Here is a 24,925-nt window from a genome sequence, read left to right as displayed (position 1 = left end):
AAAAGGAGGTGGTGTTGGGTGTCTTGCAAAGCATTAAGGTAGATAAGTCCCCAGGGCCTGATGTGATCTACCCTAGAATACTGAGGGAGGCAAGGGAGGAAATTGCTGGGGCCTTGACAGAAATCTTTGCATCCTCATTGGCTACAGGTGAGGTCCCAGAGGACTGGAGAATAGCCAATGTTGTTCCTTTGTTTAAGAAGGGTGGTAAGGATAATCCAGGAAATTATAGGCCGGTGAGCCTTACGTCAGTGGTAGGGAAACTATTAGAGAGGATTCTTCGGGACAGGATTTACTCCCATTTGGAAACAAACCAACTTATTAGCGAGAGACAGCATGGTTTTGTGAAGGGGAGGTCGTGTCTTACTAATTTGATTGAGTTTTTTGAGGAAGTGACGAAGATGATTGATGAGGGAAGGGCGGTGGATGTTGTCTATATGGACTTTAGTAAAGCCTTTGACAAGGTCCCGCATGGCAGAGTGGTGCAAAAGGTGAAGTCACACGGGATCAGAGGTGAGCTGGCAAGATGGATACAGAACTGGCTCAGTCACAGAAGACAGAGGGTAACAGTGGATGGGTGTTTTTCTGAATGGAGGGATGTGACTAGTGGTGTTCTGCAGGGATCAGTGCTGGGACCTTTGCTGTCTGTAGTATATATAAATGATTTGGAGGAAAATGTAGCTGGTCTGATTAGTAAGTTTGCGGACGACAGAAAGGTTGGTGGAGTTGCGGATAATGATGAGGATTGTCAGAGGATACAGATCGGTTGGAGACTTGGGCGGAGAAATGGCAGATGGAGTTTAATCCGGACAAATGTGAGGTAATGCATTTTGGAAGGTCTAATGCAGGTGGCAGGTATACAGTAAATGGCAGAACCCTTAGGAGTATTGCCAGGCAGAGAGATCTGGGCGTACAGGTCCACAGGTCACTGAAAGTGGCAACGCAAGTGGATAAGGTAGTCAAGAAGGCATACGGCATGCTTGCCTTCATCGGTCGGGGCATAGAGTATAAAAATTGGCAAGTCATGTTGCAGCTGTACAGAACCTTAGTTCGGCCACACTTAGAATATTGCGTGCAATTCTGGTCGCCACACTACTAGAAGGATGTGGAGGCTTTGGAGAGGGTATAGAGGAGGTTTATCAGGATGTTGCCTGGTCTGGAGGGCGTTAGCTATGAGGAGAGGTTGGAAAAACTCGGATTGTTTTCACTGGAACGACGGAGGTGGAGGGACATGATAGAAGTTTACAAAGTTATGAGTGGCATGGACAGAGTGGATAGTCAGAAGCTTTTTCCCAGGGTGGAAGTGTCAGTTACTAGGGGACATAGGTTTAAGGTGCGAGGGGCAAAGTTTAGAGGGGATGTGCGAGGCAAGTTTTTTTACACAGAGGGTGGTGAGTGCCTGGAACTTGCTGCCAGGGGAGGTGGTGGAAGCAGATACGATAGTGACGTTTAAGAGACATCTTGACAAATATATGAATAGGAAGGGAATAGAGAGATATGGGCCCCGGAAGTGCAGAAGGTGTTAGTTTAGGCAGGCATCAAGATCGGCGCAGGCTTGGAGGGCCGAATGGCCTGTTCCTGTGCTGTACTGTTCTGTTTTTTAAGCATAGTGAACCTTTTTAGTACCTCCCCCCTCTCAATTTTTATCCTATCCATTGCCACTACTCACTCTGCTTCTACCGATATTTTGTCAGCCTCCATTTCCTTAGTGAACACTGAGACAAGGTATTAAGTCTATTAGCCTTGCTTCCGCCTCTGAGCATATACTACCTCGCTGTCCCCAACAGGCCCCACTCCTCCTCTTCCTACTCGCTTACTAGTTACATGGCAGCCTCTACATCCCTGTTATGTTGACAGCCATTCTATTTTCACATTGTCTCTTTACCAGTTTTATTTTCCTCATCACCTCCACTCTCAACGTATTGAATGTGGCCTAGTTCTCACCTGATGAGTTCACCTGACATGCATCATACACCCTTGTGTCACAAGTGCTGCTTGATAGCATTCTCAAAGACACCCATAGGCAGGAATCTGGGATTGAGGTTACAATCAGATCAGTCATGATCTTATTGAATGGCGAAGCAGGCTCGATGGGCCGAGTGGCCTAAACCTGCTCCTAATTCGTATGTTCATATGTACCGTCCACCACTTCGCTGATGATTGCACAATGTTCAGCACCATTCACAACTCCTCAGATACTGAAGCAGTCTGTGCAGAAATGCAGCAAGACCTGGACAATATCCAGGCATGGGCTGATAAGTGGCAAGTAACATTTGCACCACACAAGTGCCAGGCAATGACCATCTCCAACAAGAGAGAATCTAACCATCTCCCCTTGACATTCAACGCATTACGATTGCTGAATCCCCCACTATCAACATCCATTGAACAGAAACTGAACTGGAGTAGCCATATAAATAATGTGGCTACAAGAGTAGGTCAGAGGCTAGGAATCCTGCAACGGGTAACTCACCTCCTCACTGGCCAAAGCCTGTCCATCATCTACAAGGCACAAGTCAGGAGTGTGATGGAATACTCTCCACTTGCTTGAATGGGTGCAGCTCCAACAACATTCAAGAAACTCGACACCATCCAGGATAAAGCAGCCCGCTTGATTGGCAACTCATCCATAAACAATCACTCCCTCCACCACCGACGCACAGTGGCAGCAGTGTGTACCATCTACAAGATGCATTGCAGCAAAGCACCAAGGCTCCTTCGACAGCACCTCCCAAACCCGCGACCTCTACCACCTAGAAGGACAAGGGCAGCAGTTGCATGGGAAGACCACCACCTGCAAGTTCCCCTCCAAGCCACACACCGTCGCTGGGTCAACATCCTGGAACTCCCTTCTTTACAGCACTGTAAGTGTACCAGAGCTGGCGGGCAGCCATAAAGACAGGGCTAAATTGTGGCGAGTCGAAGAGACTTAGTAGTTGGCAGGAAAAAAGACAGAGGCGCAAGGGGAGAGCCAACTGTGCAACAGCCCCAACAAACAAATTTCTCTGCAGCACCTGTGGAAGAGCCTGTTACTCCAGAATTGGCCTTTATAGCCACTCCAGGCGCTGCTTCACAAACCACTGACCACCTCCAGGCGCGTATCCATTGTCTCTCGAGATAAGGAGGCCCAAAAGAAAAAAGAAGAAAGAAGTGTACCTACCCCACATGGACTGCAGCGGTTCAAGAAGGCAGCTCACCACCACCTTCTCAAGGACAATTAGTGATGGGCAATAAATGTCAGCTATGCCCACATCCCAGGAACGAATAAAAAAAAATCCTTTCCACATCCACCCTGTCAAGACCCCTCAGGATTTTATATGTTTCAATCAAGTCGCCTCTGACTCTTCTAAACTCCAGCGGATACAAGCCTAGCCTGTCCAGCCTATCCTCGTAAAACAATCCGCCCATTCCAGGTATTCGTCTAGTAAACCTTCTGTAAACTGCTTCCAACACATTTACTTCCTTCCTTCCTTAAATAAGGAGACCAATACTGTACACAGTACTCCAAATGTGGTCTCAACAATGCCATATATAACTGAAGCATAACCTCCCTACTTCTTAATTCAATTCCCCTCACAATAAAAACTAACATTCTATTAGCTTTCTTAATTACTTGCTGAACCTGCAAACTAACCTTTTGTGATTCATGCACTGGGACACCCAGATCTCTCTGCATCTCAGAGCTCTGCAATCTCTCACCATTTAGATAATATGCTTCTTTTTTATTCTTGCTACCAAAATGGACAATTTCACATTTTCCCACATTATACTCCATTTGCCAGATCTTTGCCCACTCATCAGCTATCCATATCCCTTTGCAGCCTCCTTATGTCCCTTTCACAACTTACTTTCTTACCTATCTTTGTATCATCAAATTTAGCAACCATACCTTTGGTCCCTTCATCTCTGTCATTTATTTAAATTGTAAAAAGTTGAGGCCCCAGCACTGATCCCTGCAGCACAACACTTATTACATCTTGCCAACCAGAAAATTACTCATTTATGCCTACTCTCTAGTTCCTGTTAGCTAGCCAATCTTCTATCCATGCCACTATATTACCCCTTACATCATTAGCTTTTATTTTCTGCAATAACTTTTGATGTAGTTCATCAAATGCATTCTGGAAATCTAAGTACAGTACATCCACCAGTTCCCCTTTATCCACAGCACGTGTTATTTCTTCAATGAACTCCAATAAATTGGTTAGATTTCCCTTTCACAAAACCATGTTGACTCTGCCTGATTATCTTGAATTTTTCTAAGTGCCCTGCTATAATGTCTTTAATAAGTTTCTAACATTTTCCCTGAGACAGATGTTAAGCTAACTGGCCTGTAGTTTCCTGCTTTCTGTCTCCTTCCCTTTTTGAATAAAGGAGCTACAAGCCAAAAGACTTGCAGGTTGATAGGTAAATTGGCCATTATAAATTGTCACTAGTATAGGTAGGTGGTAGGGAAATATAGGGACAGGTGGGGATGTTTGTTGGGAATATGGGATTAGTGTAGGAGTAGTATAAAATGGGTGGTTGATGTTCGGCACAGACTCGGTGGGCCGAAGGGCCTGTTTCAGTGCTGTATCTCTAATCTAAATTGGCTATTTTCCAATCTAATGGAACCTTTCCCGAATAAAGGGAATTTTGAAAAATCAAAACCAATGCATCAACTATCTCACTCGCCACTTCTTTTCGGACCCAAGGATGAAGTCCATCAGAACCCGGGGACTTGTCAGCCCACAGCTCCAACAATTTGCTCAGTACCACTTCCCTGGTGATTCCAATTTTCTTGAGCTCCTTCCTCCTTCCCTTCCATCAGTTCTGATGAAGGGTCACTGACCTGAAATGTTAACTCTGCTTCTTTCTCCACAGATGCTGCCGGACCTGCTGAGTATTTCCAGCATTTCTTGTTTTTATATTTCTAGCTAATTTTCTCTCGTACTCTAATTTTTCCCTCATCAATCTTTTAGTCATTCTTTGCAGTTTTTTATATTCTGTCCAATCTTCTGACCTGCTGCCCATCTTTGCACAATTGCATGCTTAAGTTTGATACCATCTTTAACTTATTTTTAGTTAATCATGGATCCTCCCTTGGAATTTTTCTTTCTTGTTGGAATGTATCTATTCTGTGTATTCTGAAATATTCCCTTAAAAGTCTGCCACTACATCTCCATTGACCTATTCCTTAACCTTATTTGCCAGTTCACTTTTGCTGGCTCTGCTTTCATGCCCTCATAAGAACATAAGAAATAGGAGCAGGAGTAGGCTATTCAGCCCCTCAAGCCTGCCCCGCCATTCAATAACATCATGGCTGATCTATCCCAGGCCTCAACTCCTATTTTGGGCCTGCTCCACATAACCCTCGACTCTCCGAGATTTCAAAAATCTATCCAGCTCCTCCTTAAATACATTTAGTGATCTAGCCTCCACAACGCTGAGGTAGAGAATTCCAGAGATTCACTGCCCTCTGAGAGAAGAAATTCCTTCGCATCTCAGTTTTAAATGTGTGACCCCTTATTATGTAACTATGTCCCCTAGTTCGAGATTCCCCCACTAGTGGAAACATCTTCTCAACATCTACCCTGTCAAGCCCCATTAGAATCTGATATGTTTCAACAAGATCACCTCTCATTCTTCTAAACTCCAATGAATAAAGGCCTAACCTCTTAAGCTGTCCTTGATAAGACAACCCCTTCATCCCAGGAATCAGCCTAGTGAACCTTTTCTGAACTTCATTCAATGCTAGTATATCCTTCCTTAAATACGGGGACCAGAACTGTATGCAGTACTCCAGGTGTGGCCTCACCAACACCCTGGACAGTTGTAAAAAGACTTCCCTATTTTTAAACTCTAACCCCCTAGCAATAAAGGCCAAAATTCCATTTACCTTCCTAATTACTTGCTGCACCTGCATGCTAACTTTTTGTGTTTCATGTACAAGAACACCCAGATCCCTCTGTACTGCAGTATTTTGTAGTCTTTCACCATCTAAATAATAATCTGCCTTTTTATTCGTTCCACTGAAGTGGATGACCTCACACTTTCCCACATTGAACTCCATCTGCCAAGTTTTTGCCCACTCACTTAACCTATTTATATAATAAAAGCAAAATACTGCGGATGCTGGAAATCTGAAACAAAAACAAGAAATGCTGGAATCACTCAGCAGGTCTGGCAGCATCTGTGGAAAGAGAAGCAGAGTTAACGTTTCGGAAGAAGGGTCACTGACCCGAAACGTTAACTCTGCTTCTCTTTCCACAGATGCTGCCAGACCTGCTGAGTGAATCCAGCATTTCCTGTTTTTGTAACCTATTTATATCCCTTTGCAGATTCTTTGTGTCCTCATCACAACATGCCTTCGCAGGCTTGGAGGGCCGAATGGCCTGTTCCTGTGCTGTACTGTTCTTTGTATCGTCAGCAAATTTGGAAACACTACACTCTGTCCCTCCAAGTCACTAATATAGATAGTAAATAGTTGAGGCCCTAGGACCAATCCTTGTGGCACCCCACTAGTTACGGCTTTCCAACCTGAAAAAGACCCATTAATCCCGACTCTCTGCCTTCTGTGTGTTAGCCGATCCTCAATCCATGCCAACACATTAGCCTCAATACCCTGAGCTCTTATTTTGTGCAATAACCATTTATGTGGCACCTTATCAAAAGCCTTCTGAAAATCCAAATACATGACATCTACCGATTCCCCTTTATCCACTCTGCTTGTTGTATCCTCAAAGAACCCTAAAAAATTTGTCAAACATGATTTCCCCTTCATAAAACCATGTTGACTCTGTTTGATTGCAGTATGTTTTTCTAAATGTCCTGCTATTTCTTCCTTAATAATAGACTCTAGCATTTTCCCTATGACAGATGTTAAGCGAACTGGTCTATAGTTTCCTGCTTTCTGTCTCCCTCCTTGTTTGAATAGGGGTGTTACTTTAGCAGTTTTCCAATCCGCTGGTACCCTACCGGAATCCAGTGAGCTTTGGTATATTATGACCAATGCCTCCACTATCTATGCAGCCACTTCTTTTAAACCCTTGGATGCAGGCCATCAGGTCCTGGCGACTTGTCTGTCTTTAGTTCCATCAGTTTGTCCAGCACCTTCTCCCTCATGGTAGAGATTGTTACAAGTTCCTCCCTCCCATTTACACCTTGTTCATCTATTATTGTTGGGATGTTTATCGTGTCCTCCACCGTGAAGACCGATGCAAAATATTGGTTTAAATTATCTGCCATTTTCATGTTCCCTGTTATTAATTCTCCAGTCTCATCCTTTAAGGGTTCCACACTTACTTTAGCTACTCTCTTCCTTTTTATATACCCATAGAAGCTCTTATTGTTTGTTTTTATATTGCTTGCCAATTTACTCTCAATCAATTTTCTCCCTCTTTATTAGTTTTTTAGTCATCCACTGCTGGTTTCTAAAAAATTCCCAATCCTCTGGCCTAAACTAGCTTCTGCCGCTTTGTCGATCGTTGTTTTTGATTTGATACATTCCTTAACTTCCTTTGTTATCCATGGGTGGTTCATCGTTCTCATCGAGCCCTTCCTTCTGACCAGAATAAATGCTGAGTGTTATGAAATACCTGCTTAAAAGTTTGCCACTACTCATCTACTGACTTTCCCTTTTGTCTATTTTCCCAGCCCGCTTTCAGACAACTCTTTCTTCATACCTCTGTAATTGCCGTTGTTTAAGTTGAAGACACTGGTTTGAGACCCGAGTTGCTCATCCTCAAACTCAATTTGAAATTCTACCATGTTATGATCGCTTCCCCCTCGAGGATCCTTAACTACCAGATCTCTTTTAATCCTACCTCATTTCACATTACCAAATCTAAAATAGCCTGTTCCCGGGTAGGTTCTGCAATGTATTGTTCTAAGAAACAATCCCTGATGCACTCTACAAATTCGTCTTCCATCTTACCCTTGCCAATTTGATTTGTCCAGTCTATATGAGATTATAATCACCCATGATAATTGTAGTGCCCTTCTTACACGCCTCCATTATTTCCGGATTAATACTTTGTCCGACAGAGGCAACTCCTCAGGGGCCTACAGACCACTCCCACCTGTGATTTCTTTCCCTTGCTATTCCTTATTTCCACCCAAACTGATTCTACATCACGATCTATTACACCTATATCATTACTCACAACTGCACTGATCCCTTCCTTTAACAACAAAGCTCCCCCACCTCCTTTTCCTTTCTGCCTATTCTTCCGGAACGTCGAATATCCTTGAACATTGAGTTTCCAGTCCTGGTCATCCTGCAACCACGTCTCTGTGACAGCTATCAAATTGTATTCATTTGTTTCTATTTGTCCCGTCAACTCATCTATCTTGTTACAAATGCTACATGCATTCAGATAAAGAGCCTTAAGCTTTGACTTTTTACCATTTTTACTTACTCTGGTTCTAATTTCTGCTGTACTCTTATGCTTGTATTCTCTGTCCCCTCCTGTCTCACTCTGATCAATGTATGCCCCTTCATGACCCTGCACCTCTGCTCTCTTGTCACTTTTCAACTTTTTAAACTTCCCTTCAATTGAACCCTCCCCCCCACTATTTAGTTTAAAGCCTTATCCACAACCCTAGTTATACGATTCGCCAGGACACTGGTCCCAGCATGGTTCAAGTGAAGCCCATCCCAACGGAACAGCTCTCTCTTTCTTTCTCCAGTACTGGTGCCAGTGTCCCATGAATCGGAACCCATTTTTTCCACACCAATCTTTGAGCCATGCATTTACCTCTCTAATCTTATTTACCCTATGCCAATTTGCACGTGGCTCAGCTAGTAATCCGGAGATTATTAACTTTGTGGTTCTGCTTTTTAATTTAGCCCCGAGCTGCTCATCGTCCCTCAGCAGAACCTCTTTCCTAGCCCTACCTATGTCGTTGGTACCTACGTGGACCATGACAACTGGATCCTTCCCCTTCCACTCCAAGTTCCTCTCTAGCCCAGAAGAGATGTCCTTAACCTTGGCACCAGGTAGGCAACACAGCTTTCGGGACTCTCTATCTCTGCTGCAGACAACAGTATCTATTCCTCTAACTATGGTATCCCCTGTTACTACTACATTTCTCTTTTCTCCCCCCACTTGAATGGCCCTCTGAACCACGGTGCTGTGGTCAGTTCACTCATCCTCCCTACAGTCTGTGCCCTCGTCCGCACTGGAAGCAAGAATCTCGTATCTATTGGATAAGGGCATTGACTGAGGCTCCTTCAAAGCTAAATTCTGGATCCCCATACCTGCCTCCCTCGCAGACACACTCTCCTGTCCCTGACCACGGTCCAAATTTGCTGTAATGAATCTAAGGAGTGTGACTGTCTCCTGAAACAGTGTCCGGGTAATTCTCCCCCTCCCTGATGTGTCGCAGTGTCCGCAGCTCAGACTCCAGCTCATCAACTCTGAGCCGAAGGTCCTCGAGCAGCCAACACTTTCTGCACGTGGTCACTGTGGATCGCACCGGTGTCCACCACCTCCCACACATCGCCTGCCCAGCCATCTCTACTCTAATTAATTAATTTGGAGCTCAGTATTCTTTAAAAAATTATTTAACTATACTCTTAACCTGTAATGACATCTCCTGATTTAAATCACTTGGCCAAAACAAAAAAGAGATATGGAAAAAATACCCACCAATCACTTACCAGCTCTCCTGTGACGTCACACTTCAATTTTTGTTGGTCAAACAGGTCCACTGTTGCAGCTCTCGCCGCTGCCGCTTCTGTTTTCTCTCTCTCTGGTCTCCGATTCTGTTCCTTTTGGCGTACTTTTTAAAGCTCCGCTGCCGCTTCTGTTTTCTCTCTCTCTGGTCTCAGAATCTGTTCCTTTTGGCGTGCTTTTTAAAGCTCTGTTCCCGCTGTGTTTTTTCTCTCTCTCTGCTCATAATTGCCTTTATTTAAGTTTAAAATACTTGTCTTAGACCCAATTTTTCTCTCCCTCAAACTGAATGTAAAATTCAATCATATTATGATCGCTGCTACCTAAAGGCGCCTTCACTATGAGGTAATCAATTAATCCTATCTCGCTGCACAATACCAAGTTTAGTATAGCCTGCTCTCTGGTTGGCTCCAGAATGTGCTGTGCTAAGAAACTATCCTGAAAACATTTTATGAACTCCTCACCTAGGCCACCTTTGCCCATCTGATTCTTCCAGTCTATATGTAGATTAAAATCCCCCATGATTATCGCCGTACCTTTCTGACAAGCTCCCATTATTTCTTCCTTTATTCTCAGTTCGACCGTGTGGTTACTGTTAGGGGGCCTGTACACCACTCCCACGACTGACTTCTTATCGTTATCATTTCTCATCTCGATCCAAACTGTTTCTATGTCTTGGTTTCCTGAACTTCAGTCATCCTCTCTATTGCACTGCTGCCATCATTAATTAACAGAGCCACCCCTCCACCTTTTCCTAGTTTCTTATACTTCCTAAGTGTCATGTACCCTTCAATATTCAGGTCCCAATCTATGTCATTCTGCAGCCATGCCTCTGTAATGGCCATCAGAGCGTACTTATTTATTTCCATTTGCGCTATCAGTTCATCTGCACACAATACTACAGATGTGGTCTCACCAAGGCTCTATACAATTGCAGCAAGACATACATGGATAGAACATTACAGCGCAGTACAGGCCCTTCGGCCCTCGATGTTGCGGCGATATGTGAAACCATCTGACCTACACTATTCCATTTTCATCCATATGTCTATCCAATGACCACTTAAATGCCCTTAAAGTTGGCGAGTCTACTACTGTTGCAGGCAGGGCGTTCCACGCCCCTACTACTCTCTGAGTAAAGAAACTACTTCTGACATCTGTCCTATATCTATCACCCCTCAACTTAAAGCTATGTCCCCTCGTGTTTGCCATTACCATCCGAGGAAAAAGACTCTCACTATCCACCCTATCTAACCCTCTGATTATCTTATATGTCTCTATTAAGTCACCTCTCCTCCTCCTTCTCTCTAACGAAAACAACCTCAAGTCCCTCAGCCTTTCCTCGCAAGACCTTCCCTCCATACCAGGCAACATCCTAGTAAATCTCCTCTGCACCCTTTACAAAGCTTCCACATCCTTCCTATAATGCGGTGACCAGAACTGCACGCAATACTCCAGGTGCGGCCGCACCAGAATTTTGTACAGCTGCAGCATGACCTCGTGGCTCCGAAACTCGATCCCCCTACTAATAAAAGCTAACACACCATATGCCTTAACAGCCCTATTAACCTGGGTGGCAACTTTCAGGGATTTATGTACCTGGACACCAAGATCTCTCTGCTCATCTACACTACCAAGAATCTTCCCATTAGCCCAGTACTCTGCATTCCTGTTACTCCTTCCAAAGTGAATCACCTCACACTTTTCCGCATTAAATTCCATTTGCCATCTCTCAGCCCAGCTCTGCAGCCTATCTATGTCCCTCTGTAACCTACATCATCCTTCGGCACTATCCACAACTCCACCCACCTTCGTGTCATCGGCAAATTTACTAACCCACCCTTCTACACCCTCATCCAGGTAATTTATAAAAATGACAAACAGCAGTGGCCCCCAAACAGATCCTTGCGGTACACCACTAGTAACTAAACTCCAGGATGAACATTTGCCATCAACCACCACCCTCTGTCTTCTTTCAGCTAGCCAATTTCTGATCCAAAGCACTAAATCACCTTCGATCCCATACTTCCGTATTTTCTGCAATAGCCTACCGTGGGGAACCTTATCAAACGCCTTACTGAAATCCATATACACCGCATCCAAGGCTTTACCCTCATCCACCTGTTTGGTCACCTTCTCAAAAAACTCAATAAGGTTTGTGAGGCACGACCTACCCTTCACAAAACCGTGCTGACTATCTCTAATGAACTTATTCTTTTCAAGATGATTATAAATCCTATCTCTTATAACCTTTACCAACATTTTACCCACAACCGAAGTAAGGCTCACAGGTCTATAATTACCAGGGCTGTCTCTACTCCCCTTCTTGAACAAGGGGACAACATTTGCTATCCTCCAGTCTTCCGGCACTATTCCTGTCCACAATGACGACATAAAGATCAAGGACAAAGGCTCTGCAATCTCCTCCCTGGCTTCCCAGAGAATCCTAGGGTAAATCCCATCTGGCCCAGGGGACTTATCTATTTTCACACTTTCCAAAATTGCTAACACCTCCTCCTTATGAACCTCAATCCCATCTAGCCTAGTAGTCTGTATCTCAGTATTCTCCTCGAGCACATTTTCTTTCTCTACTGTAAATACTGATGAAAAATATTCATTTAACGCTTCCCCTATCTCCTCTGATTCCACACACAACTTCCCACTACTCTCCTTGATTGGCCCTAATCTAACTCTAGTCATTCTTTTATTCCTGATATACCTATAGAAAGCCTTAGGGTTTTCCTTGATCCTATCCGCCAATGACTTCTCGTGTCCTCTCCTCGCTCTTCTTAGCTCTCCCTTTTGATCCTTCCTGGCTAGCTTGTAACTCTCAAGTGCCCTAACTGAGCCTTCACGTCTCATCCTAACATAAGCCTTCTTCTTCCTCTTGACAAGCGCTTCAACTTCTTTAGTAAACCACGGCTCCCTTGCTCGACAACTTCCTCCCTGCCTGACAGGTACATACCTATCAAGGACACGCAGTAGCTGCTCCCTGAATAAGCTCCACATTTCGATTGTGCCCATCCCCTGCAGTTTCCTTCCCCATCCTACGCATCCTAAATCTTGCCTAATCGCATCACAATTTCCTTTCCCCCAGCTATAATTCTTGCCCTGCGGTATATACCTGTCCCTGCCCATCGCTAAGGTAAACCTAACCGAATTGTGATCACTATCACCAAAGTGCTCACCTACATCTAAATCTAACACCTGGCCGGGTTCATTACCCAGTACCAAATCCAATGTGGCATCGCCCCTGGTTGGCCTGTCTACATACTGTGTCAGAAAACCCTCCTGCACACACTGGACAAAAACTGACCCATCTAAAGTACTCGAACTATAGTATTTCCAGTCAATATTTGGAAAGTTAAAGTCCCCCATAACAACTACCCTGTTACTCTCGCTCCTGTCAAGAATCATCTTCGCTATCCTTTCCTCTACATCTCTGGAACTATTCGGAGGTCTATAGAAAACTCCCAACAGGGTGACCTCTCCTCTCCTGTTTCTAACCTCGGCCCATACTACCTCAGTAGACGAGTCCTCAAACGTCCTTTCTGCCGCCGTAATACTCTCCTTGATTAACAATGCCACACCCCCCCCCTCTTTTACCATCTTCTCTGTTCTTACTGAAACATCTAAATCCCGGAACCTGCAACATCCATTCCTGTCCCTGCTCTACCCATGTCTCCTGTAAAGATGACCATCTTTACTCCTGTACTCAAATCCTATTGCAATAAAGGCCAACATACCATTTGCCTTTCTAATTGCTTAATGCACCTGCACGTTAACTTTCAGTGACTCATGAACAAGAACACCCAGGTTCCTTTGGACAACACTTACCAATCTCTCACCATTTAAGAAATACTCTGCATTTTTGTTTTTCCTACCAAAGTGGATAACTTCACATTTTTCCATATTATATTCTATCTGCCATGTTCTTGCCTATTCACTTAGCCTAATTCCCCTTGAAGCCTTTTTACATCCTCCTCACAACTCACATTCCCATCTAGTTTTGTGTCATCAGCAAACTTTGAGACGTCATGTTACAGTTGTACATAAAGTTGGTTAGGCCGCATTTGGAGTACTGTGTGCAGTTCTGGTCGCCACACTACAGGAAAGATGTGATTAAGCTAGAGAGGGTGCAGAAAAGATTCCAGGAAAAAAAACCAGGATGTTGCCTGGTTTGGAGGGCTTGAGTTAGAAAGAGAGATTGGATAGGCTGGGTCTGTTTTCCCGGGAGCGAAGGAAGCTGAGAGGGGACATGATAGAGGTATATAAAATTATGAGAGGCATAGAAAGGATAGATAGCCAGAGTCTGTTTCCCATGGTAGGGGTGACTAAAACTAGAGGGCATAGATTTAAGGTGAGAGGGAGGAGGTTTAAAGGGGATCAAAGGGGTAAATTTTTCACACAAAGAATAGTGGGTATCTGGAATGAGCTGCCAGAGGAGGTGGTGGAGGCAGGAACAGTAGTGACATTTAAGAGGCATCTGGACAGGTACTTGAATGAGAAAGGCATAGAGGGATATGGAACTAATGCAGGCAGGTGGGATTAGTATAGAAAGGCATTATGGTCGGCATGGACGCGGTGGGCCGAAGGGCCTGTTTCTCTGCTGTACGACTCTATGACTAAACTTGTAAATATTACTTTTGGTTCCCACATCCAAATCATTGATATAGATTGTGAATAGCGAAGGCCCAAGCACTGACCCTTGCAGTACGCCACTAGTCACAGCCTACCAACCTGAGAATGACCCGTTTATTCCTACTCTCTGTTTTCTGTACATTAACCAATTCTGAATCCATGTCTGTACATTACCCCCAATCCCATGTGCTCTAATTTTGCTTACTAACCTCCTGTGCGGAACCTTATCGAAAACTTGCAGAAAATCCAAATACACCACATCCACTGGATTCCCTTTATCTATTCTGCTAGTTACATCCTCAAAAAACTCCAACAGGTTTGTCAAACATGACTTCCCTTTCATAAATCCATGTTGACTCTGCCCAATCCTACCTTTTTTTTTGTTAAGTGTCCATATAGTTATTCCCTGCTTGTTTCAAAGAAACATCCCAGCAACAAAAAATACCCGTAAATGACCCGACAGCGTCCTTTAGCACATCCTTTAGAATAGATTCTAGCATTTTCCTTTCCACTGATGTCAGGCTAATAGGTCTGCAGTTCCCTGTTTTCTCTCTCCCTCCTTTCTTAAATAGTGGGGTTACATTTGCTACCTTCCAATCTGCAGGAACCGCTCCAGAATCTACAGAATTTTGGAAGATGACCACTGACATGTAGGCCCCCACCTGCCAAGAATGAGGCACATTAATTTCGCCATATGGACATTAAATTTCAAGTTTTGCTGGGAACAGGAGAAGGCTTGTTACAAGGGGTTGCCAGGTCCCTGGCTGGAAAGACATTTTTGCATATTAACAGAGTGTTTGTAGACAAAGGAACATTCCCTGACCCACACAATACACAAAGCCAGAAGTATTTTATACCAGTCGGTCACGTGACTATCCTGCTGGCCAACTTGGGGAGTATTAAATTGTAGAGAGAGTGTTTGAACTGGCAGAAAGCTGTCTGCTCCTGGATTGAAAAGACCTCTCCTGGCTGGCTCGCCACAGCCTCCCATCTGTGCCCATCTCTTTCTCACAGAACTCCAAAAACCAACTGAAGATATATGAACACCAAGAAAGAATAGTCTCCTACAGTGAAGAAGAAAAATACTGGGCCCCAACGAAAAGCAAGACCTACCTACAAACAAGGACTCTACAGTGAGCTCGAAGACCCGTAACAAAAACTCTTCAGATACTGCCTCAAAACTTTCCACTTTATTTTTCTTCTGCTCTTTTCTGTCTCTATTTGCATGTGTGTATTGCTTATGCATGCTAGCGTGGGGTGCAGCGTGTAACCGCAGGCATTAACCGAATTAGAGTTTGAAGTTTAAGTTTAATAAGATTTCATCTTTCCTCTTTAAACCTCAGAAAACCTGTGTGCGCTGGTTTCTTTGCCTTATAATTGGAAAGCAGTGAACAAGGATTCACCGAGGGGGAGCTAAAAACAGTGTGTCAAGAAAACCCTGTTACAGTCAGATCAGGTGAAGGCTGAAAGGGAACCCTAGACCTCTTTCTCACCTGGTCCTAACACCACCAATGCATCCACTATCTCTGCAGTCACCTTTTCCAACACTCTGGGATGTAGATCATCAGATCCAGGTGACTTACCAACTTTCAGTCCCATTAATTTCTCCAGTACTACTTTTTTACTAATACTAATTTCTTCCAGTTCCCCATTCTCGCTAGTCCCTTAGTTCCCTAGTATTTCTGGGAGGTTTTTTTGTATCTTCCTCCGTGAAGACAAACACAAAATATTTGTTTAGTTTCTCTGCCATTTCTTTATTCCCCATTGTAAATTCCCTAATGAGCATGGAGTGTCCGTCTAAAGCAAGCAAGCATTCATTGGGCATGAACTGTCAAAAATGGGTCTCTGATCTCAATGGTCATGTGACAAAAGCGGCTGGGTAAATACAATACGCCATTTAGGATTCAGGTTCGCCCAGTTACTGTATATAGTCACCAAAATAAAACACATTTGTCTATGCCATAGTGAATTACACAAGAAATATTAGCTTAGTCCCACATAATGTGGTGAAAATTTTATGGAATGCATCCGTATTCTGATGCAGTTTAATACTGAAGCAGATAAAATGGTGAAGTTTTATTGATGTGTCAAAATCAAACATTAGTCATGATGGAGTCACAGTGGCGCAGTGGTTAGCACCGCAGCCTCACAGCTCCAGCGACCCGGGTTCTGTTCTGGGTACTGCCTATGCGGAGTTTGCAAGTTCTCTCTGTGACCGCCTGAGTTTTCGCTGGGTGCTCCAGTTTCCTCCCACAGCCAAAGACTTGCAGGTTGATAGGTAAATTATACCTATTATAAATTGCCCCTAGTATAGGTAGGTGGTAGGAGAATTGTGGGGATGTGGTAGGAATATGGGATTAATGTAGGATTAGTATAAATGGGTGGTTGGTGGTCAGCACAGACTTGGTTTGTCTTTCAGTGCTGTATCTCTAAATAAATAAATAAACAAACCAGTGATCAGCAAAATTCCCTCAATGTCAGGCAAAATACTGCCTGACATTCAATGAAACTCCGAGCCGTTACTCATTTTCTCCTACTTCCTTAGGCAGGACGAAAAAACATATTATCTAAATGGTGAAAGATTGCAGAGCTCTGAGATGCAGAGAGATTTGGATGAACTAGTACATGAATCGCAAAATATTTTACACACGCACACACAATATCTTCAATATTTTAAACCAATTTCCTGTTTGAAGATATTTCCGTTCCCTTTTTAAAACATTGTTTCCAACATATTCCTTACCTATCCTTTCAAGGAGCCTTCTCCTACAGGGCTTTCGATACTCTGTCCATTACCTCATTATCACCTGTTAGTCTAGACAATGAATGTTGGGAAGCTATTCAACTGTGGGGCCAACACAGCCAAGCCCAATCCTATCCTTGCCCAATCTCGGCACACTCACTTTCCAGCAGATCACTGGGCAATGATCTGGAGCAGGAACCATGGCTGATTTTCTCCCCCCTAACCCAGGGAAATTCAGACAGTGTAGCATTGCTACTGCTATCCCAGATAAAATTAACTAATAGCACGTCAAGTATGGGGCCAGGTCATGTCTTTACTCAGTGAACTATCAAGGAGATATCCAATACCTTCTCCTTCCATATGCTTCCTTCCATAACCCACTAGAGGGAGCCTCACAGCTGTTCCCAGCTCGCCCCAGCATCTTAGAGCAACGTAGAAACAGAGGACATTACATCCTAAAGCAAAATACTGCAGATGCTGGTAATCTGAAATAAAAACAGAAAATGCTGGAAATACTCAGAGTATATTGTTTCTCTCTCCACAGATGCTACCAGACCTGCTGAGTATTTCCACACTTGACATCTAGCCCATCTCATGTCCACTTGATATGCGCAGAAGAATGTGACTTCAATCTAAAGGGACTGAGAGAAACTTTCTAGACAAGTACCATGGTGAGGAATTAAGAAACTGTGAACTTACTATCATATGAGAGTATGTGGCCACTCTTACTTTCGTAGATAACATGGCCTTTTGATATTGCCTCCTCCTGGGACTGATCAGGGCTGCCCGATTCCTCGGTGGCCAGTTTGCTGATTGCCCCCTTCAATAGTGCGTCTGCAACAATGCCCTGTTGCGAGAGACCTGGAGTGCCCTGCAAACAAAACATACCTTAAATTTATTCCCACTTGACTTTCTTCCCCCTGAATTTCAATCATTAGCGCCTTTCAACATTCCAGGGCTCGAGAAGTTTGGAGCTGTGCTCCTGCAGATTGCGCTGATCTCCAGAGAGCTTTACTTGCAGAGTGAAGCCTGTTTCCAAATCATTAACGTTATATCTTCCAGGAAGAGAGAAAATTTCAGGACATAGACTTCCCTTTGCCATAAGGGATGCATTGGGAGCAGCACAGGATTCCATCCCCCACAATTCTGATGCTCCGTCTATTACTCCAGGAATGAGCAAAGCTTCCCCACTGTCAGAAACCTAAAGTATGGATATTGGTCGAGACTGGATTTGGACAGAGGCTATATCTCCACTGCTCCAGTTTGGCACTGCCTTTTTTTTTCATATGGTGCCAGCCACAGATTACAAGATTATTGAATCCAATTTCAAAATTTGCCCCAACGGGATCTGGACTCCTGATCACTGGGTTGCTGTTCTGGCTACTGCAGTTCCTGAGGGGACCCCAAAGGTTTGTGAAGTCATCAGATTTGTGTCATTCTGTGGGTGGCCACAAGCACAGGACCAAGAATTTGCCTTCTGTCTTTGTTGACCTACGAGTATCATATTTTGGTTTCTGCATACTTTAAAAAAAGACTCTGAATCGCTAACACCCTGGGAGAGTACTGATACTGACAAGGAACGGGTCCCTGGGAGAGTACTGATACTGACAAGGAACGGGTCCCTGGGAGAGTACTGATATGGATTGATATGGCATGGATTGAGGATTGACTAACACGCAGAAGGCAGAGAGTCGGGATCAATGGATCTTTTTCAGGTTGGAAAGCTGTAACTAGTGGGGTGCCACAAGGATCGGTCCTAGGGCTTCAACTATTTACTATCTATATTAATGACTTGGAGGGAGGCAGAGTGTAGTATATCCAAATTTGCTGATGATACAAAAATAGGTGGGAAGGCATGTTGTGATGAGGACAACAATAAATAAGTTAAGTGAGTGGACAAAAACTTGACAGATGGAGTTCAGTGTGGGAAAGTGTGAGGTCATCTACTTTGATAGGTAAAATAAAAAGGCAGATTATTATTTAGATGGAGAAAGACGACAAAATACTGCAGTACAGAGGGATCTGGGTGTTCTTGTACATGAAACACAAAAAGTTAGCATGCAGGTGAAGCAAGTAATGAGGAAGGTAGGTGGAATTTTGGCATTTATTGCTAGGGGGTAGAGTTTAAAAATAGGGAAGTCTTGTTACAACTGTACAGGGTGTTGATGAGGCCACACCTGCAGTACTGCATACAGTTTTGGTCCTCGTATTTAAGGAAGGATATACTAGCATTGGAGGCAGTTCAGAAAAGGTTCACCAGGCTGATTCCTGGGATGAAGGGGTTGTCTTATCAAGGACGGCTAAAGAGGTTAGGCCTTTATTCATTGGAGTTTAGAAGAATGAGAGGTGATCTTGTTGAAACATATAAGATTCTAAGGGGGCTTGATAGGGTAGACGTTGAGAAGATGTTTCCACTAGTGGGGGAATCTCAAACTAGGGGATATAGTTACAGAATAAGGGGACACGTGTTTAAAATTGAGATGTGAAGGAATTTCTTCTCTCAGAGGGTGGTGAATCTCTGGAATTCTCTGCCTCAGAGAGTTGTGGAGGCTAGATCACTAAATGTATTTAAGGAGGAGGTAGATAGATTTTTGAGATCTCGGAGAGTCGAGGGTTATGTGGAGCAGGCCCTAAAGAGGAGTTGAGGCCTGGGACAGATCAGCCATGATGTTATTGAATGCTGGGGCAGGCTTGAAGGGCTGAATGGCCTACTCCTGCTTCTATTTCTTATGTTCTTATGATACTCACAGGTCGATCCCTGGGAGAGTATTGATATTCACTGGGGGGGAGGAAAGAGGGGTGCCTGGGAGAGTATTGATACTGAAAAAGAAGGGGACCCTGGGAGAGTACTGATCCTCACAGGGCAATCCCTGGGAGAGTAGTGATACTCACAGGGGAGGAGGTCCCTCGAAGAGTATTGATACTCATTGGGTAAGGGGGAGAGTGGGGGTCCCTGGAAGAGTATTGATATTCACAGAGGGCCCCAAGGAGCGTATTGATACAGCGGGTCCTAAGGAGAGCAGGTTCACTAAAAACAAAAAGGTTAAAACTAGAGCTCGAAACAGTGAAATTTGATTAATAGGATGCACGAGATTGAGCCAGACCTCAGTGCACCAACCTCATGCAAAGACAATGCTACATGCTGCTTTCAGCTAGTCTGTACTGGGCAGCCGATAGTGAGGAATCAAAGGTATATACCTGAGTGATGGAACCTCGATAGGAAGGTGGTTCTGCAGAAAGCTTGCCCACTGGGCTGCTTCGTGTTAGACCTGCTTCCTGGATATTTGCCATTTGACCACCTGTAGGAAGAGTAACAACATCAGTCTCTACTCACCAGTACTGCATCCTATGATGTAGCAGCACTTTGTAAAGCTGTTAAATGTGTTTATGAAATGCTTTTGTTAAGTACCTAAAAGGAACACGACCTCATTTAAAAAGTATCTTCTGTGGTTTACTCACTGGCTCCACTGTCTGTCTCTCAGAGTTGCTGAATACAACCACATTTAAAAATCAGAGGAACTGCAGCACAAAAGGTAGACATTTGGCCCGTCATGCCTGTGTTGACTCTTTGAAAGAGCAGTTGCGCTTAGTCCCACATTCCCACTTTTTCTCCGTAACCCTGTAAATTTCTCCTTAAGTACCTGTCTAAATCCCTTTAAAATTACTTAATATTTACTTATTAATACCACAGGGCAGCAAAACATGGAACTACCTGCCAATTTCCCAGTGGACACAGTTTTTAGTAGGATCCATCATTCAATACATTTACTTTGCAGCCCACCTTCCAGATAATGATCCCAAAATCAACCCAGCACGAAGCTCACAGGATGCAATGTCCCTCCTGGGGAGTTTGAGAACAGTGAAATGTTACAAACAGTGTAACTCAAAAGTACAGTTCCACAAAGCTCCCAGTGCAAGGACAACAAGACATGAGTATTGATCATCACTATGATAAAGAATTTCCCTTTAAACTATTGCCTTTCCGGGCTGAGAGAATTCAAAAAACAGGTTTAAGCTCTGGCATCCTCTCCTGATAATTGCAGTACCTATTCCCTTGTGCTGACACATCCCTAATCCCAACTACTGTCTGAGTCACAGCATCACCGTGGCAATCTTGTGGCACCACTGTACCTTGAAACAGAAGATTTTAAAGCATGTAAAAATGTTTTAGTTACTGTTTCACAAATAATCCTGTTTATCCTTAAATATCAGGTTTCAAACTTGTATTTGCAATCAAACCACGATGAAGATCAACTCTGATTTTTACAAATTGCTGATACAGGCTTTCGAGTCTGAACCATTGCTACCGTTGGGAGGCTGCTGTGTTCTCAAAAACAGGGACCTTCAAGTCTTTTTATTTTCCTCTTACCTCTGACCACATTTGTCTCGTAGGCAGCCCTGGACAGCAGGCCCTCTGGCTGGGGATTCTGGCTTCTGGGAGATAGCTCCTCTTGTTTAATTAACTGTAATGGACCTGGAACACCAAAAGCAAACATTATAAATTCATTTATTTCACAATGTCCCACACCTACTTGCACTTCTTCTTGGATTTCCCTCCACCTGTCAGTCTCACCCCTCTTCCTCTAAAAAAAATGTCACAGTGATCCCTTATGAAGCTTGAAAAGCTGGGGGTGAGAAGGGAGATTGACAGGGCAATGACGATCTCAATTTCCAGACAACTTATATCTATATAGTGCTTTTAATCAAATAGCACACCCGAAGGTGCTTTACAGGAACATTATAAAACAATGTATAACACTGAGTCACAAAAGGAGATATTAGGTCAGATGTCCAAAAGATTGGTCAAAGAGGGAGATCTTAAGGAGTGTCTTAAAGCAGCAAAGTGAGGTGGAGAGGCGGAGAGGTTTAGTGAGGGTATTCCAAAGCTTGGGACCTAGGCAACTGAAGGCGCGGCCACCAATGGTGGAGCAATTATAACCAGGGATGCAAAAGAGGCCAGAATTAGAGGAGCGCAGATATCCTGGAGGGTTGTGGGGCTGGAGATGATTACAGAGATAGGGAGGGGACGAGGCCATGGAGGGATTTGAAAACAAGGATGAGAATTTTAAAATTAAGACTTTGTTTGACTGGGAGACAATGTAGGTTAGTGAGCACAGGGGGAGACGGTGGCATAGTGGACTAGTAATTTAGAGGCCCAGGCTAATGCTCTGGCGACATGGGTTTGAATACCACCATGGTGAAACTTGAATTCAATTCATAAAAAAATGAAATTAAAAAAGCTAGTCCAATGGTGACCATGAAACCATTGTCGACTGTTGGAAAACCCCATCCGATTCATTAATGGCCTTCAGGGAAGGAAATCTGCTGTCCTCACCTGGTCTGGCCTACATGTAACTCCAGATCCACAGCAATGTGGTTGACTCTTAAAATGCCCTCTGAAATGGCGTAGCAAGCCAGTCAGCTGTATCAAGCTGCTACAAAGTCTAAGAAAATGAATGAAACCTGATAGATCACCCAGCATTGACCTAGGCACTGGAAATAACAATGGCAAACCCAGCCCCGTCGGCCCTGCAAAGTCTTCCTCACAAGCATCTGGGAGCTTCTGCCAAAATTGGGAGAGCTGTCCCACAGACTACTCACACAACAGCCTGACATAGTCATACTCACGGAATCATACCGTTCAATGTCCCAGACACCACCACCACCATCCCTGGGTATGTCCATTCCCACTGGCAAGACAGACACACCAGAGGTGGTGGCACTGTGGCATACAATTGGGAAAGATTTGCCCTGGTAGTCCTCAACATGGACTCTGGACCCCATGAAGTCTCATGGCATCTGGTCAAACATGGGCAAGGAAACCTCCTGCTGATTACCACCTACCACCCGCCCTCAGCTGCTGAATCAGTGCTTCTCCATGTTGAACACCAACTGGAGGAAGCACTGAGGGTAGCAAGGAAACAGAATGTGCTCTGGATGGGGGACTTCAACGTCCAACACCAACAGCGGCTCAGTAGCACCACTATTGACTGAGCTGGCCGAGTCCTAAAGGACATAGCTGCTAGACTGGATCTGCGGCAGGTGGTGAGGGAACAAACAAGAAGGGAAAAACAACTTGACCTCGTCCTCGCCAATCTACCTGTCGCAGATGTATCTGCCCGTCGCAGATGTATCTGCCCATGACATTATTGGTAGGAGTGACCACTGCACAGTCCTTGTGGAGACAAAGTCCCATCTACATATCGAAGAGGCACATCATTGTGTTGTGTGGCACTACCACCACGTTAAATGGGGTAGATTTCGAACAGACCGAGCAACTCAAAACTGAGCATCCATGAGCAACTGTGGGCCATCAGCAGCAGCAGAATTGTACTCAATCACAATCTGTAACCTCACGGCCCGGCATATCCCCCACTCTACCATTACCATCAAGCCAGGAGACCAACCCTGGTTCAATGAAGAGTGCAGGAGGGCATGCCAGGAGCAGCACCAGGCATACCTCAAAATGAGGTGTCAACCTGGTGAAGCTAAAGCACAGGATTACTTGCATGCCAAACAGTGGACTCAGCATGCAAGAGAAAGGGCTAAGTGATCCCACAACCAACGGATCAGATCGAAGCTCTATAATTCTGCCAAATCCAGTCATGAATGGTGGTGGACAATTAAACAACTAACAGAAGGAGGAGGCTCCACAAATATTGCCATTCTGAATGATGGGGGAGTCCAGCACATCAGTGCAAAAGATAAGGTAGAAGCATTTGCAACAACCTTCAGCCAGAAGTGCCGAGTGGATGATCCAGCTCAGCCTCTTCCTGAAGTCCCCAGCATCACAGATGCCAGACTTCAGCCAATCCGATTCACTCGACGTGATATCAAGAAATGGCTAAAGGGACAGGATACTGCAAAGGCAATGGGCCCTGACAATATTCTGCAATAGTACTGAAGACTTGCACCGCCGCAGCCCTAGCCAAGCTGTTCCAGTACAGCTACAACACCGGTATCTACCCGGCAATGTGGAAAATTGCCCAGGTCTGTCCTGTACACAGAAAGTATCACAAATCCAACCTGGTCAATTAGCACCCTATCAGTCTACTCTCCATCATCAGCAAAGCGATGGAAAGGGTTCTCAACAGTGTTATCAGGCAGCACTTACTCAGCAATAACCTGCTCACTGATGCTCAGTTTGGTTCCGCCAGGGCCATTCTGCTCCTGACCTCATTACAGCCTTGGTTCAAACATAGACAAAAGAGCTGAACTCAAAAGGTGAGGTGAGAGTGACTTCCCTTGACATCAAGGCAGCATTTGACCAAGTGTGGCATTAAGGAGCCCTAGCAACACTGGAGTCAATGGTAATCAGAGGGAAAAACTCTCCGCTGGTTGGAGTCATACTTAGGACAAAGGAAGATGGTTGTGGTTGTTGGAGGTCAATCATCTCAGTCCCAGGACATCACTGAAGGAGTTCCTCAGGGTAGTGTCCTCGGCCCAACCATGTTCAGCTGCTTCATTAATGACCTTCCCTCCATCATAAGGTCAAAAATTGGGACGTTCGCTGATGATTGCATAATGTTCAGTCACATTCGCGACTCCTCAGATACTGAAGCAGTCTGTGTCCAGATGCAGCAAGACCTGGACAATATCCAGGCTTGGTTGATAAGTGGCAAGTAACATTCGTGTCACACAAGTGCCAGGCAATGACCACCTCAAACAAGAGAGAATCCAACCATCTCCCCTTGACGTTCAATGACATTACCATCGCTGAATCCCCCACTTTCAGCATCCTGGGGGTTACCACTGACCAGAAACTGAACTGGACTGGTTACACAACTACCGTGGCTTCAAGTGCAGGTCAGAGGCTAGGAATTCTGTGGTGTGTAACTCACCTCCTGACTCCCCAAAGCCTGTTCACCATCTACAAGGCACAAGTCAG

The 24,925-nt window shown here is 44.5% G+C and overlaps 1 protein-coding gene across 17 annotated transcripts in view; it reads right to left on the bottom strand.

Moving 5' to 3' along the window:
* ncor1 (nuclear receptor corepressor 1) overlaps positions 1–24,925 on the bottom strand; it is a 489,622-nt gene that overhangs the window by 123,608 nt on the left and 341,089 nt on the right. For 16 of the 17 annotated variants that reach the window (XM_068010846.1, XM_068010851.1, XM_068010848.1 and 13 more), the window contains 3 exons: positions 21,407–21,511; positions 20,236–20,336; positions 17,737–17,908 (listed from right to left, as the gene is read on the bottom strand). In XM_068010846.1, coding sequence (XP_067866947.1) covers positions 17,737–17,908; positions 20,236–20,336; positions 21,407–21,511 — 378 coding nt within the window. The remainder of the gene's footprint in view (positions 1–17,736; positions 17,909–20,235; positions 20,337–21,406; positions 21,512–24,925) is intronic. The other variant, XM_068010850.1, reaches the window with a different exon arrangement.

The sequence above is a fragment of the Heterodontus francisci genome, chromosome 30 (assembly GCF_036365525.1).
Source record: "Heterodontus francisci isolate sHetFra1 chromosome 30, sHetFra1.hap1, whole genome shotgun sequence".
In the NCBI taxonomy this organism is placed as follows: Eukaryota; Metazoa; Chordata; class Chondrichthyes; order Heterodontiformes; family Heterodontidae; genus Heterodontus; species Heterodontus francisci.
This window is presented reverse-complemented; position numbering and strand designations above follow the sequence as displayed.